At 34.5% G+C, this 15,700-nt stretch overlaps 1 protein-coding gene across 1 annotated transcript in view; it reads right to left on the reverse strand.

Moving 5' to 3' along the window:
• Positions 1 to 15,700, reverse strand: part of PIK3C2G (phosphatidylinositol-4-phosphate 3-kinase catalytic subunit type 2 gamma) — a 215,961-nt gene that overhangs the window by 114,036 nt on the left and 86,225 nt on the right. Inside the window, exons 17-18 of the mRNA XM_084526130.1 lie at positions 6,834 to 6,927; positions 5,567 to 5,661 (exon numbers count right to left, since the gene is read on the reverse strand). Of these exons, the coding sequence (XP_084382256.1) occupies positions 5,567 to 5,661; positions 6,834 to 6,927 (189 nt within the window). The remainder of the gene's footprint in view (positions 1 to 5,566; positions 5,662 to 6,833; positions 6,928 to 15,700) is intronic.

Raw genomic sequence — 15,700 nt, forward strand, 5'->3', positions numbered from 1 at the left:
TGATCATCACATCAAGTACTCCTAACTCAGATGAAACTTAAAATCATTACTTGGATGAATGACACCTTGCCTCAGAATGCTGTAGGATAGAGTAACTCCAGAACTGAACTCAAATTCTAATGTAGAGCAGCAAAACAACTCATCAAAGATATGCTGTGATGGCTACTCACAGGATTAAAGTTACATATGTGATTAAGTGTTCTGATTCTGATTGATTAGGAGAACCAAATTAATGCAAAACAAAATTGATGACTTTTGAATTTACATTAATGTCATTTTAATGGGTTGGGCTTTTCAGCCTGCTCTACACAGCTATTTAGGATTTCATTAATGATTAGCACCCTTGATAACCTCTGACTGTGGGAGAGAGACACCATAATGTGGGATGAGAAGGAGCTGGAGGATGGCTGCCTGTTCAATGTTAAGATAATTAAGGGTGTCGGACAGATGAACATCTGCTTGATGTATTCCTTCTTTTGAAGTCTTCAAGTAAAATATAGTTAATGTAGACTAGCTCTGACAGAAAAAAATAACAAAACAATCCTTTTGGAAAATATAAAGCAATAATCCTGATCTTTAAACCCTGTAGTACTGAATAAACCTAAGTGGTAGCAATTTTAGAAAACAGTATTGAGGGACAAACCTCCCAATGAAAGAATATAACTGATGCCTTTTTAAACTTGAATACATTGCTTATGTTCTTCTTATTATTATTATTTATTTTTTGGCCTCCTACAGCTATTTTTGTACAGAAAAAGAGATAAAAATAAAATACGATGTTCTAGCCTTGAAATCAATAGTCTAATTCATATTGCTTTTAGTGTGCTGGATTTCACTGAGTCTGAGATGCATCGTAGTAAAGACAGAAGATAACTCCTTTTTCTCTTGGTCATCAGACAAAACGTAGTTGAAAAATGTTATAAACCAGAAAAATTCTATAAAGTTTGAGTGACTTAAAACTCTAAGAGAACTCCAAGAGGAGAAGTTACAAAAGAACATTTTGCCTCCTACAAGGGTTTCACTTAGCTTTTTCTCTTCTTGAGCTAAGCATATAAAATGTTCACGCTCTGCAAAAATTTATAAACACCAGCACTCTTCCCCAACAATGAAACCTGTTCCTAGCACCACCTTCAAGCAGCTGCCACCAACCTTAGAGGACACTGCACTTCTCCCCATTATTCAATCCTCCTGTGAAAGGCAACCATCTGTGAGACATATTCCTAGCCACCTGCTGCCCCAGCCAGCTGTTTCAATTGTATGTTGCAGCTGCCACTTGTGAAAGAAACTAAAACCAAAAAATGCTCCAAGCAAGTGGGAAACTGGTAGGTTGTCAGAGGTAGAGGTGTGGATTAAAACTCGAGGACAAAAACTGAAAAAAATTGTCTGTTGAACACAGTAGCAAGGAGATAAACAAAGACTGCCAGCAGCTGAAATGGCCCAAAGGGTCTCAGCAGGTTTCTTTCCCCTCAAGCAACTCTTCTGCTATGCTAGAACCAGCTTAAAGCTTTGCTTTTCAACATAGCTCTAAGGAAACAGGAAAATTTGCTCAAGCCTTCTCCCCTCTCAGGACTTCAGCTAGGAAAAGACTAGAATTAGAGTAAACATTTAGGAGACAGTTGACCAGAGTAAATGTTGTCCATGCTTCACACATATGAGGAAGTTACATAGCAATAAGACTAAAAGGGGATTTCAGTTGTATGCAGGTCCTGTGTTGGCACTGTACGCGTGGCAAATTCAAAATAAAATATTTAATCTCCTTGTGAAAGGAAGTGAATTCAAAAGGACTAGTGAGAAACTGAAACACCGACAGATGCAGACAGCCTAAATTTCTAAAGAATTTGGAGAGGGGAAAAGTCATTCACAGTAATTAAAAAAAAAATCAGGGTGAAAGATCAAATTACCTGTTCACTCTAAATAGCAAAATTAATGGGACAAATACACAGCAGATACAAGCAAAGAATGGACTTACTTTCACTGAAGCTATCCTGATTTACAACAGCTGAAGATGTCTCAAGAATCTTAAAATTAATATTCTATTCTGTCCACCTGTGCCAATTTATGTCTCCTCCCCCCCTCCCCTTTTTTTTTTTTTTTTTTTTTTTTTTTTTTTTTTTTTTTTCCTTTAATATGATCTTTAGACAAACTTATCAGTGCTTTATGGCAAGGTCTTCAACAATTTGCTATCCAACATTAATATTAAACAGATGATGAGCTGGTACATCATTATTGGGTAACAGCTTATCTCTTGCATGCAGGGAAATTGAGTCAATTTTAAATAACTGAGCTATTATTAAAAAATATGTTTGTCGTTAAAATAACTAAGTGTTGCCAGTCACCACCAGTTCTGGTAACTAGTGTCTAGATTTACAACAGTGTTGTAAAACATGGAAATTTAACTCAGTTAATGTTTCCCCTGTGGTCATGAAAATGCATCACTAGTTTTCTGAATTACATTAGAGTCTTCCATTCCAAGTTCTATTTTGGGTAGGTACACCGTGCACAATGTTGAATTATTTAATAGTAGGATGTTAATATAATTTATTACAATTAAAATAGATATAATCTTGTTTCTAATGTTTGTTTTTATCAATCCTTGCTTCTAAGACTATTTGATTGCTAATCTGGTAATGAAACAGAATGAAATGCTTAAGAGAATCTAACTGCATTTCTTAAAAGAAGTTATGGGAGCATGCATGAGTGTGCACGCACACATATGTTGCCCATATTATTAAATCATTGAGTTTCTTTTAAAAATCTCTTTAGAGCTGACTGGAAGAAATCCTCTGTTTTCCATTACTTCTTTAAAGACTGAAATTCAATTTGCAAAGTAAAGGAAAACTTTATTAATATGAAATTACTGTTAAATTTTCTAAATAGATTTTATTACTTATGAAACTGTGTTTTAAAATTATGGAACAAAAATATTAATAAATATATAAATTTAAATGTTAGGTAGGTAAAACACTGTTTACTACTGGAGAACATGGTGGAGCAGAGTAACCAAAAACAAAAAGTATATTGTGTGATGAATACAAGAGGCAAAATTTTAAAAGCATGTGCTTGATTTAATTTCTTCATTTTAGACTGAAACATTTGAACAAAAAGCCTAAATAAAAGGGGTACTCATGCTCGTTCCACTAAATTGAACAGGACTACCAGATGCTTTTATGATTACTTTAGGCAGCTAAACATAAAAAAAAAAAAAAAAAAAAAAAAAAAAAAGGAGCCAAATCTTTGCTAGGATTGTGTGCCAGATAAGGTACTGAAAATCCAGAAGATTATAATAAATAAATATTCAGACTGAAGCAGTGTTTGAAAGAAAATTCAAATATCCATACCATTATCGCAGTGTTTCACTCATGATATTATCTGACTTTTTGGTTAAGGAGCCCCTGGCAGCAAACTCTTAAGATTACTGAACTGACAGGGAAAGTTAGTGCATGCTAAGAGTACATTGCCAACTGATGGTTAAGTTTAGCTTCCAAGATCATAATGCTGACAAAAGTACATCTGTCCTGTGACTCAGTAAGACAATGATGAAAGAACACTCTGAGGAATAACTATTAAAGAAATTATATTTTTATATTATTAAAGAAAAAAATGTAGATCTTTGAATATTTATATACATTTACTTATACAAAATGTATTTGTGTGTGCATATGTACTATATATATGTGTATATTTACATATACATACAAACACATACTAATTTTAAGATTTAATCAAAAGCTGTCCCTTTAGAAAATTATAGTTCACGTTTCAGGTAGAAGATACTTTCTTTATGCTTGTTCATTTGGGGATAAATAGCAAATCACTATTTATAGAGTTTGGAAATATTATTTGTGGGAAGTGTCCACAATCGTGTACAACGCCAGGATACGTGTAACTAGAAAGACGTTTAGTAAATCAGTAGTTTCCATCTGAAATCAGTGCTCAAGAGGATACTCAAAATATCTAATCCATACATAATAGCTGATGATATCTCCAACTGTTAATGCACACAGGGAGGAAAAGTGCTTGAAAAATAACTGATAGTTGGATGACATGAACAGGACTACTATCAGCTGAAAAGCAGAGAATACAGTGAATGTTCAGAAATATTCTATTAGAAAGAGGTATGTATATCTAATGTTATATAGTATGCTATATATAAAATATATGTATTTTGCCACATTAAATTCTACTGTGCCAGATAAGGATATATATTACCCAAGATACTATATCTGCCATATTTTACCCAAGACTGTATATATGATCAGACAACTCAAACAAAATTTGGGAAGAAAAAAAAAAAAGGGTATCTACACAGGTCTCCATTGAAAAATAAGGAGGAAGAAGGTTACAGATAATCATTTTTCTTCTGACATCAAAGAGTGAAAGAAAACACAGCCAAATTGATGATGTTCCTATTGTCCATTCAACTCTAGAAAACATTTCTAATTATACAGAAAATCTACTATCTCTGTTGGCACACTTAAGGAGTCTAGATGGGACATTTTATATTCAGCATGACTAAGTTTAATATAAGACAGTAGAAGCCTCAGTCATACATGTATTTTAGGCACTGTCAGAAAAATGACTTGCTAAATGTGGTTCCTCTTTATTTGACAGATACACTTATTAGGCATATTATTATTATCCTACTCATTTCAGTGAAAGAAAGACGCTCTAAATTCTGTTTTATCCACACTAACACTTCCAGAGATCACGCAGGTATGAAAGTATGATCTATGCTCTTTCCAACCTCACACTTCTTCAACAAAATGATTACATTTCGAGCTGTTGTCTTTGCTTTTCAGGGAGGAAAGCTTTTGCTTTCACAGGTCTGAACCAGCTGAACTGTAAATGAAAGCTCATTTCATCCATCATTATTAAACATGCAAAGAAAACCAGCTTGATTTTCAGATCACAGAGCAGTACAGATGACAGAAGGCCACATTCCTATTCAGAGAGCCTTGAAGTAACAGCATAGCAAACAGAGTAATCACTGCATGCAAATAATACAATTACAGAGGTCTTATATTGTACAGATTGATGGTGAAAGGCAATTACTGTCAAGAACTGTTGCATCGCCATAATCACTAAAAAGAACTACTTGAAACACTACTATCACAAGTTAGACTGATATGCAAATGGAGTAAGAGATTGACTTTGACACATAAGAGAAGTCTGAAATCTTCAGAAGAGGTTAGAGAAATCACAAAAGCAGGACCTTTTACCAGTAAGCCAATGTTGCTTGGATATCTTGCAAATTTTAAGGAAAACTACATTTGGTTCAAAATAGACAAAGAAGAAGATTACAAATGGTATCACACCTGAGTGAATAGACTTCTTTATTATTATTATTTTTCCCTGTAGGGACAGGATGAAGGCAGAGATCAGTAGGTCTTTTTTACAATTTACCCATACTCAATACTGAAAATAGAATAATGAGGGAGCAAAAAAGAAAAAAAAAATAGTTGTTTTTGTTGGTTTTAAACAAAAACAGAGCTTGTCAATAATTAAGTTATGGATAACATCCACTGTAATGGAGAATTTATATGGTGGTAATAGAAAATAATCTTACCAGTAAAGTTGATGGGCTATTTGTATGCTTTGAAGAGAGCGATGCAGCAGGAGTTTTACTAGAGGGCTTTCAAGACTCCATTCAAACTTAAGCACCTTAACAGACAATAACAAGAATCACTTTCATGCTGATTTTGTTGTCTTTCCTTTATAATAAAATAAAATGAATCAGAAAGAACATTATCTCCAGTGAATAGTTTGAAGGAACCAATCCAACTTACGGAGAATAACCTAGAAATGGAACGAATAAAGAAACTTCTGAATGTGTCTACCATCATCTGTAAGACAGGCAGATATCATCTTGATTCTGGACACGTTAAAAGACATGCAAATATGTAGCCATTAGTATATTGAAATTTTACCCTGACTAATTGGTTTGGAAAATAAACTCTATCCAAAAAGTTACTTGTGAAACAAGAGCTGATAAAGGTGAAATGTAACATAAGCATCCTACTCTGCTGAATGCTGTAAAGATGTGCAGGTTCCGCTGCTTCACAGAAACGGATTATGTAGATGTGTGCATGCATGTATATTTATGTGTCTATACTAATATATGTGTATGTGTGTGTGTATATGTATATATATATAAATTTTATTTTATTTTTTTAAAAAAAGGAACTCTGAAATGATGAAGTGTAAGTAATCCGTGTATAGTGGTACCAAGTAAGGGGACAAAGATTTTGATTGGCTGCCTCCTCCTTAACTGCAGAACAGCACCTATTCAGCCACAAAGTAATTATTTTAAAAGCAGTGGGCCCATTACTTGTAAAACATTAATTTCCCATGAAAAACAATGTACCTCTCTAAAGAGACTGTTCTATAACCAACCTGGTCTGGTTACTCTGTGCTGACAATGATTTTCCTGATATATTTGGTATTAAGAAAACTGCAATTAATTGCAAAGAAACCTCTCATTCTCTGACTGCAATGAAGCCTGGCCTGGTGGTCATAGCAGCATTTCAGTTGTTCACTTTTTCAGATGTTTCCAACCCTGATATACCCCAACTTTTTTTTTTTTTTTTTTTTCCCAGCTGTGGAAAAGACTTCTTGACGTATATGGAAAAGTTCAATCAGTATGCCAAAACAACTGCATTTTCTTGAGTGAAAAACAGTCTGTGCCTCAATCCTATTAATTTAATCATCACATCAGATGATCAGTCTTTCTTATTTATTCCTCTTATAATGTATTATGCAGAAAGAAACCAAAATGTTTAATGAAGTTATTGATCTGGACAGAAGACTTCCTTGACTATCAATTTCTTTCTTACCTGAACCAGCTGTGGGAGGTATTCTAACAATTCATCATTTGACAGATTTTCTATTTGTTGGACTGCTGTTCTGCGAATATCTTTATCTGGAAAACTAGAGCAAAACAAATAGATATCATTAAGAGGTACCAAGCCACTGTTGATGCACTGCAACCCTCTTGAGCTCTCATTGATACTATATACTAGAAAAACAGGTTTTCTCTCAAAATGGAATAGGAAAAAATCAATTCATTTGCCTTACTGTAACAAGAGTCAAGAAACACATAGTAGATAGCTTAATTGAATTGACTGTTACAATGCCACACAAGGATAAAAAACAACTCACAACACTGATCTTCAAATCCTTTTTTTTTTTTTTTTTAACTTGAACTATCACGTTATAATTTCCTTTATATGTATCAAAATATAAAGGAAATTTTGTGTCCTCCCTTGCTGTTCTTACTTACCTGAAATACAAATTTCTGTGCAATAGAACCTCTCAACAGTCACTTGAAGACATATTGTTCTGAGCAACAACTTGAAAACTTGAAATTTTCCATAACAGAAGGGTTCATTTTAGATAAATTATTGGACCTACTTGAAAGGCCTGACTTCTATGCTGCACTTGGCTACCACCTGTAGCACTTTCAACATCCTCCTCCTTCTCTGCCCCCTCCCCTGTCCTTTTAGCAATGTGGCTCAGTTCAGATTTTAATATTTTGTCTGCTATGGTACCTATTTGATGATGTTTATAATACAGTTAATAATTGCAAGCATGATGCCAAGAGGGCCTTTATGGAGAGAGAGAAGAAATACTTTATAAATAAATTATCACATTAGTCCCAAATTAGCCTATTTTACAAGAGTTATTTATTTATTTACTTATATGTTATAGGTAACCAGTTAGCAATATGAAGTCTTCAATATTCACATGGCTATTTAGAACAAAACATAGTTGAAGGAAGACTACATATTAAAAAAATTCATCCCTTTCATATCATCCCATGATCTAATTTTGCAATTGCTCCAAAGGCCTCACTACCAAATGTGCAAATAATATGGAAATTAATCTTTCCCTTTACCATCTCACCTAGTTCAACATGTTACTGAACAGCAAAGTATGTTCTATGCTTGGCACCAAGTCAAGCAGAAAAATATTAGTTACTGCTTGTCCTTATTAGCAGCCAACATTAGAATATATGTAATGTTATGATGGGAGAAACTCCTATATTTTTTACAGCTAAATGGAGAACAACAAAATTAGTTTAATCTAACCTTCCCCAAAAATCAACAGCTAACTTTTGATTTGTTTAGAATTAGTTTGCCATAAATCAGAACTGAGATTATTCCTAAGTTAGCAAAAGTATTTACATGAAATCTGATTAGAGTAATGATGAGCTCAAATTCATAGGCATTGTAGTGAAAAATCTACAGGTTATTTATTTCAGGAAACACAACACTTGTCACAATGATCTTGAGTGAGGTTTGGTGTAATTTGTTGGCCTTAGTTACTAAACTGTTTCCCTCAGCATGTAAATCTCAAGGTTAGCTTGAGGCTGAGTTGAATCTTTTTGAAGGAATAGGCAATCAATGTGTTTCCTTAACCATCTGACAATTTGCTAAATCTCAAATGTAATATCCATTGCTCTTTTGAATTTCAACATTGTTTAGGACCACAGCAGAAAAATATTTAATTTGATTTGGTTTACCTTCTATATTTCTATTTGAGCAAACATTTAACATCCTCAGAAACACTGGAACTACAACAACTGGTGCTTATGCTACTCATGCACACATGCATCAGTTTATTTGCTGAAATCTAATAATGTGGTAAGGTCTAGAAGGCGATCTGAATAAGAAATGCTGCACTTCACATGCCTGGAAACTATGCTATCCTTGCAGTCCTGGGCTTGAGGGGGTTTCCAGTGAACAGTCTTGCAAAATTTTGAGTGTTGCATCAAACCTGATTTCAGTAATACATTATTCTTGATTAGAGGAGAAACAGGCTTCGTCTCTGTGGCTCACTGCAAGAAATCACTTTAGGCCTAAGAAAAACATCTTCATTGTTTGGATATTGGGGACAAACCTGATTTCCAGGGCTTGCTACAATGAATATGTAATCATTTCTACACACTGAAAACTCAACAAGCACAGAAGATGAAATGACTGTATCACAATGGATTCAATATTACAGTGTTTAGGGCACCCTCCTAAGAAGCAGTTCATCTTAAGTACGTATATCTGATCAGTTTTTGAAAGGTTTTGAACCATAGACACCAGATTCCTGAAATGACCTATGAAAATGGCTTCTGAAGACAGAGATTCTGGCACCTCTCTCCCTAGCTGTTTTAAGATTGTCAATAAAATATCTAAGAATTTAGCTAAAAATGCAAATTAAAACAAACAAAAAAAAAACAACAAGCACTTACAAATTATTGACTCTTTCTTTGCATAGCTATAAAATGTGATTGAAACTGGTAATTTTTATTCAGATTTCCAATTACTATTAGTTGTGGTTGTGTGTTTTTTTTTTTGTATGTTTATTTGTTTGTTTGACCAACAAGCTATTGGTCAATAGGTAACTGAATAAAACTACAGTTTTTTACATCCTCATGCATCTGTTTGACTGCATTGTAACATATTGTAGCTTTCTTCTTTTAATATTTGTTTGCCCTCACTTCGGGTAAACTAAGTTCTCCGCCAATGGGGATTGTGACTTGTAAGTTTATCCCAGATTTCTATTCTCAGAAATGCTACTGAAGAAAAAACAGTATGTAAATGATGGTTGGTTTGTATAATCCTCAGCAACAGTTCACACTATGAGGAACTTCAGATGTCCCCTTCACAGCCTGTCTTGCAACCTAGATTCTCCTTAACTTATTAAACTGATTTCCTTTGATATTTAACCTCAATAAACCTTTTGCTGTTTTGTACTTTCCTCCCTACATGATACCAGTGATTGACAGCCATCCATGTTATAACTTCTGTCTAAGTAATTGTAAATTGCTGGGTCTCCCATGAGATTTTAAGATGGCTCCTGAAAAAGCTTAATTTTGAGCTGGATGAGCGTACACTACAATTTGCTTTATAAGTAAGAATAACTTTCAGTCCTTGATTCTTTTCATATAGATAGCCAGTAGGGAGCTATTTATCTAGCTGCACCTTTCAGCTAAATCAGATTCAAACAGAAAACTAAATGCTGCTGAGGCATCCTGTGGTTTGTGACATTCTCTTGAGATTTTGGCATCTGCCAGTGGTGGCTTTGATTGTAAATGAGAAATGGATGTGATTTTTTAATTATTATTTTTTTAAAGATATATTCGTTGTGCTGCCTCGATGTCCTGTTTTTGGCTGGGATAGAGTTAATTTTCTTTCTAGTAGCTGGTATAGTGCTGTGATCTGGATTTAGGATAAGAATAATGCTGACACCACACTGATGCTTTAATTGTTTTTGAGCAGTGCTTACGCTAAATCAAGGACCTTTCAGTTTCACATACTGCTGTGCCATTGAGAAGGCTGGGGGTGCACAAGAACCTGGGAAGTTGACATAGCCGGGACAGCTGACCCAAACTGACAGAAGAGATATTCCGTACCATACAGCATTATGCAGAGCAATAAAAATTGGGAGGGTTGGCCATGGGGTTGGGTGGGTGGGCTGTCCACTGCTTGGGGACTGACTGGGCATCAGCTGACAGGTGGTGAGCAATTTCACTGTGAATCAGTTGTTTTATATATTTAATTATCATCATTACTATTATTATATTGTTATTATTTTCCTCTTCCTTTTCTATCCTATTAAGCTGCCTATCTCAACCCATGAGTTTTTACCTTTTTCTTTTGTTTCTGATTCTCTCCCCCATATCACTGTGGAGGAGGAGAGTGAGCAAATGAGGAAATGGCTGTGTGGTGCTTAGCTGCTTTTGAGGCTAAACCACAATAATCAGATAACCCTGTCCTGGAAGATATTTGTTAAATAAATGGCACTGTACATTTCAGTACACTTTCTAACACATGAGGACCTCTGTAGAGAATGGCCTTTCATGATAAATTTTTTAGGTTAGAGGCTTATAATGTGCCACATATTTCTGCAAGTCCGTTTATATTTCTAGTGTAAACTTTCTGTTCTGTTGCATTTTCAAAAAAGAATGATTACAGTCCTAAGAAACACATCTTATTAAGTCTGTTAGAAACAAGGAAGGCTGAGCTAGCAAACTTACTGGAATCAAGATACCAATACAAACTCAAAAAACCTTTAAATAGTAAAGGATATGTCACTGACAGCTACAACAAGGCCTGGTGAGAAAGTATGGAAAAACTTTTAAAAGTAATATGTAGATAAGTTTTGGATGACAGTTTAAGTATTTTAAAAGTAATTACAAAAGAAATATAAAGAAGGAATGAAATTAAGGAATCCCTTTAATTTTAGCATTTCTGTTACAGGTAACATCAGCAGGGCTTTTTTTTTTTTTTTTGGTGGTGTTTTCTTTTTTCATTTCTCTGAAGGCTTCTACAGAAAACACTATGCAAGCACATGAATATTAGAAAATGGCAAGGTCTAGAAGAAAGTATAGAAATAGAAAAAACAGCATTATTAAAAAGGACATGGTGTTTTTGTAATTTTCAGTTGAAAGAAACTCATTGTGATATGGATTGTGAACCCTTCCCATTCCCACCCACTTTAAAGAAAAAAACTTTATCATCAGTTGCAAAGTTGATGGTCTGACACACTAGCTCTTACTTTTTGCTGATCTATTGGCAGATGGATCTGTAGAATTTACTTATAGACAGCATATGTTAAGTAATGTTCATATACAGTGTCTACAAGAAATTTTGCCTAAACAACTAATAATAGGTGATGTCACATATGGGAATCCATATCCTAGGAGAAAACAAGGGAAAGAAGAAACAAACAAAAAGTACTCTTCCATATGAAAAACTGTGTGATCTAGAAAGTCCCTGCCACTCCACAGACAAACTCTGTTCTTTGTTACAACAAAACAAAACAAAAAAATAAAATGGAAAACTATTATTTACATGTTTAACGATCTGATTAGATTGTACTTTTATGTACAGAAAGCATGCCATACACTACATAGTAATCTCTTGCTATTTTTTCTATTATAGCTGTCTATTGCAGTACTTTCATAATTATTGCCAAGCAAGCTAACAAAACTTTAAGGCAATGAAAAAACCAAGATGGAATTAATCACATTCTGTTGCTTAATGTAAAGAGTTGACTATTCCTAACAATGCATACAACCCCATGTAAGTTATCACTAAATTTCATGTACATTACTAAAAAGCAGTTTTATAAATTTATCAGTAGTATATTCAATGTATCAAAGTATAAATTTAAGTGTAGATTATTGTTTTATTCTTTACTTCTTTGCATATGCCCCTGATTGCTCCCCACATTGATATACAGCTATGTTCCTTTAAACCAAGTAAGATGCAGGCAGGCAAGATATGCTTCAGCTGTAGCTGTTTTACAGATACTCTAACAGAAATTCAGTTGTAGACTTGTATTGAATACTTCAAATTCATTTAAAAAACAAACAAACAAACAATGACAATCTGATTCAACACTTCTAAAATCAATTTGGCTTTCAAAGGTTTGTGAACAAACTCTGGTTTCGAACTATCACATTTTATTATAATTACTGGTTAGAAAGTGAGTTTCATATACATTGGTATATAACCTAACCTCTGCAGCTCAACAGATATTCTGCTAAATAATATGAAAATGAACGGTAATACTTTGAGTGTCAAAGGCTAAAGGGTCCCATAACTAAAAGTACATAATTCCTGGCCAGAGAGAAGTAGGAGGGAGCCTAAATTCTGCTATTTGGGTTAATGAATTCATTTTGCCTTTCATTTTAGGTAATTTGAATAGCAAAATAACCTGACAAAAATTTACAAGTATGATTGCTTTATACATATGCAAAACATTCACGTTCTAGCAATACATCAGATACGATAGCATTTCTAACACTGTCTTTGGCTTCTCTCTGTCATAAAGAAAATTCTCTGAATAAACAAGCACACTGGTGTCATTTCCCTGGCTAGTCTGCCATGCAAAGTAGATACAGTCAGAGAAAGTTCTAATTCTGTAAAAATTTGTCTTTTTACCAAGCCCAATAAGTGAAGTCAACAGTAAAATTGACAAGGCACCAATAAGCAATGCTGGGTAGGAGGGACCACCTCTATATGTTCTGCCTTTGGAAAAAAAATAATAAAAAATAATATAAAATCTTACTCTGCACTTCTCCATGCCAGCCTCTTCATCCCATCTTAATCAACTAAACAAATACTCATTGTTTTTTTAAGTATTGGCTTCCAAGGCTTTAAGAATAAATGCACTCGATACAAGTACTGGATGTAAGATTGCTACTGAATTTCTCTGTGAAATGTACCATGATTGTGCTTCCAATTTATGAATGTTCTTACTTGACACAGAATAAATAAGTATCGTATCATTTGGCTGCCTTGAGATATGTCTAGAAAGTTGAAGAGCATAAGCAGAAGGAGAGACATGCCCAAAGAACAAGAAATATCTATTAAAGTGTACATTTAACTGTGTAGAAAACAATATAGAAGTATCAGAATGTTGAAAAGAGAGGTTTAACTCAGATGCAGATAACCAGGCTTGATCTGATGGGTCATGATACCTCTCCCTAAGCTCTCTGGCATTGCCTTCTGACCCACACAATGAGTTAGCACCTCCAATAACTTTGATTTCTTTGTCCTTGCAAATGTGAGCTTGAGCTTAATCATTGAGACAGATGCTTCTTTGTTCTGAGAATGATAATTTAGTGTCACCAGCCCAAGGCTTGCAAAAGTGACTAGTGATTTTGAGTAGCCTCCCTAAACAGTGTAAAGAGGTAGCACATTCCTGAAGGAATTCAGCTGCTCTTTCAGACACTGCAGACTGAAGTCCCAGCAAAGGAACATCCACATTTCCAGTCACACATTCTGAGTGACTGGAAACTCTTGATCTCTATTACAGTACAACTCACAATATGGTATTACTTCTATATGAACATAGAGATGAACTGTGTATCTCCTTGCTACAGGATGTCCTGGAAGTTCAATGTTTACATGGAATCCATTTTTATTTTGGAAAAAAAAAATAAAAAAAATATAAGAGGGCTATTCAACTTTAAAACCTCTCAGGTGCAGATTACTGGAAGATACGGAAATATCATAATGTCTTTATGTTTGGTCCACTGTTGTTATCTTTCCCAGGTTACCATTAGAAATAGGGTGCACTAGACTGAATTTTGGTCTGATTTGGTGCAGCTGCTCCTGCATTCTTGCATTATGTTAAGGAAATGTATGCACAAAGATCAGCCCTAATTTGATTAATTTACCTATGATATGATAGTGATGGTAACACAAGTCCTTAAAATAGACACAAATATATAGAGTATTTCTTTTATATTCTGCTCAAGTTTTACAAGAACATGGACCTTTCAGCTGTGTCTCAGTAATCACAAGAAATCAGAGATCTGTTTTGTTAACAACAGAAGTTAGAAACTGAGCTGATGAATTGTCATAACCAAATATAATATGGGATAGAGATGAATGAACTTTCAAAAACAGCTCAGTTATGGAGCTTACAATCCAAAGTCAGTGAAGGTAATGGTGAAGGGAGGTTAGACTGGTTATCCAGTGCTATTTCACTTTTCCAAATGATTGAAATCTGAGGAAAAGAGAACCAAGACAAGAAACCTCAGAAATATTTTTATACAGAATGTACTTCTCTCCTGCAACCCACTCTCTCAGTTTATGTATACATGTCTGTTGGCAGTTGAATCATGCAACCTAGACATCTTTGAAATTAGAAACCTTTAATGAAATGTAATCCCTCTGTTTCTGAGGGCTAGCTTCCCATTTGTTCATGCACCTATAAAATCCTGGGGATATGTGGAAGACAGAATATTTAAAAAAAATTTTTATTTTGTTAAAATTTGTACTGTGATCCACAACTTTTCATAGCATTAGGGTGAAACAAAACAAAACAAAACAAAACAAAACACAGATTGATGTTATCTTTGTTGAGAAAGAAACTATAGGGGCAAACAAACTAAGGTAATGATCAGAAGCCCTTGTTCTTTGGCACCCCTGCAGGTGCAAGTCACACCCAACAGTGGCACCAGGAGAGACAAAGTGATGACATTTTCTTGTTTTTCTATCCCAGCAATCTTTGCCAGAATGAATAGCATGTATGCAGCATCCAGTACACACTGAGAAGCTTTGTGACAGACTGACTCATATTTAAAATCCTGTGAAGCACCTGACAGGGCTAATCTTCTGCACCACACCCTGATGCAGAGCTGCATCTTCGAGGAACAATCAAGCCCTTTGCAGAAAGGCCATTCATACAGGGTATCAACATTCGACAAAAGGTCAGATCTGAAAGCCTGGAATGCTCTGATGAACTGTCTCAAACTCTCTTGCTACTCTGGGGTGTGGAAAACAACATGCTGCCCACATAGTCCTTTTTACATGGATCTTCTATAAATTATTTTATAATTTTTCATCATTTAATAATAGTAAGTGAATTTTTCCAAATATGCTCCAGACCCTGATCTTTCAGGATCTTTCCTTCCATCATTCCCACTAAACATAAGACATATACGCAAACACGTGAAACTTCTAATATTTTAGTTTGTTCTTATATAAAGCTGAGATGCAGGTATTCTTAGGAAATCACTTTTAAAGGGAAATATCAGTTAAAAGTTAGTTTTATATTATTAAATAACTGTTTTTTGTTTTGTTTTATTTTATTTTATTTTTTTAAATAATGTGGAGGTGAGTGTATACAGTCCTTTCTCAACAAGTGAGGTTCTAGGTGAAGTAGTTTTTTTCTCTAAATGTGCTGTGTA

This window comes from Aythya ferina (genome assembly GCF_964211825.1).
Source record: "Aythya ferina genome assembly, chromosome: 1".
NCBI classification, from domain to species: domain Eukaryota; kingdom Metazoa; phylum Chordata; class Aves; order Anseriformes; family Anatidae; genus Aythya; species Aythya ferina.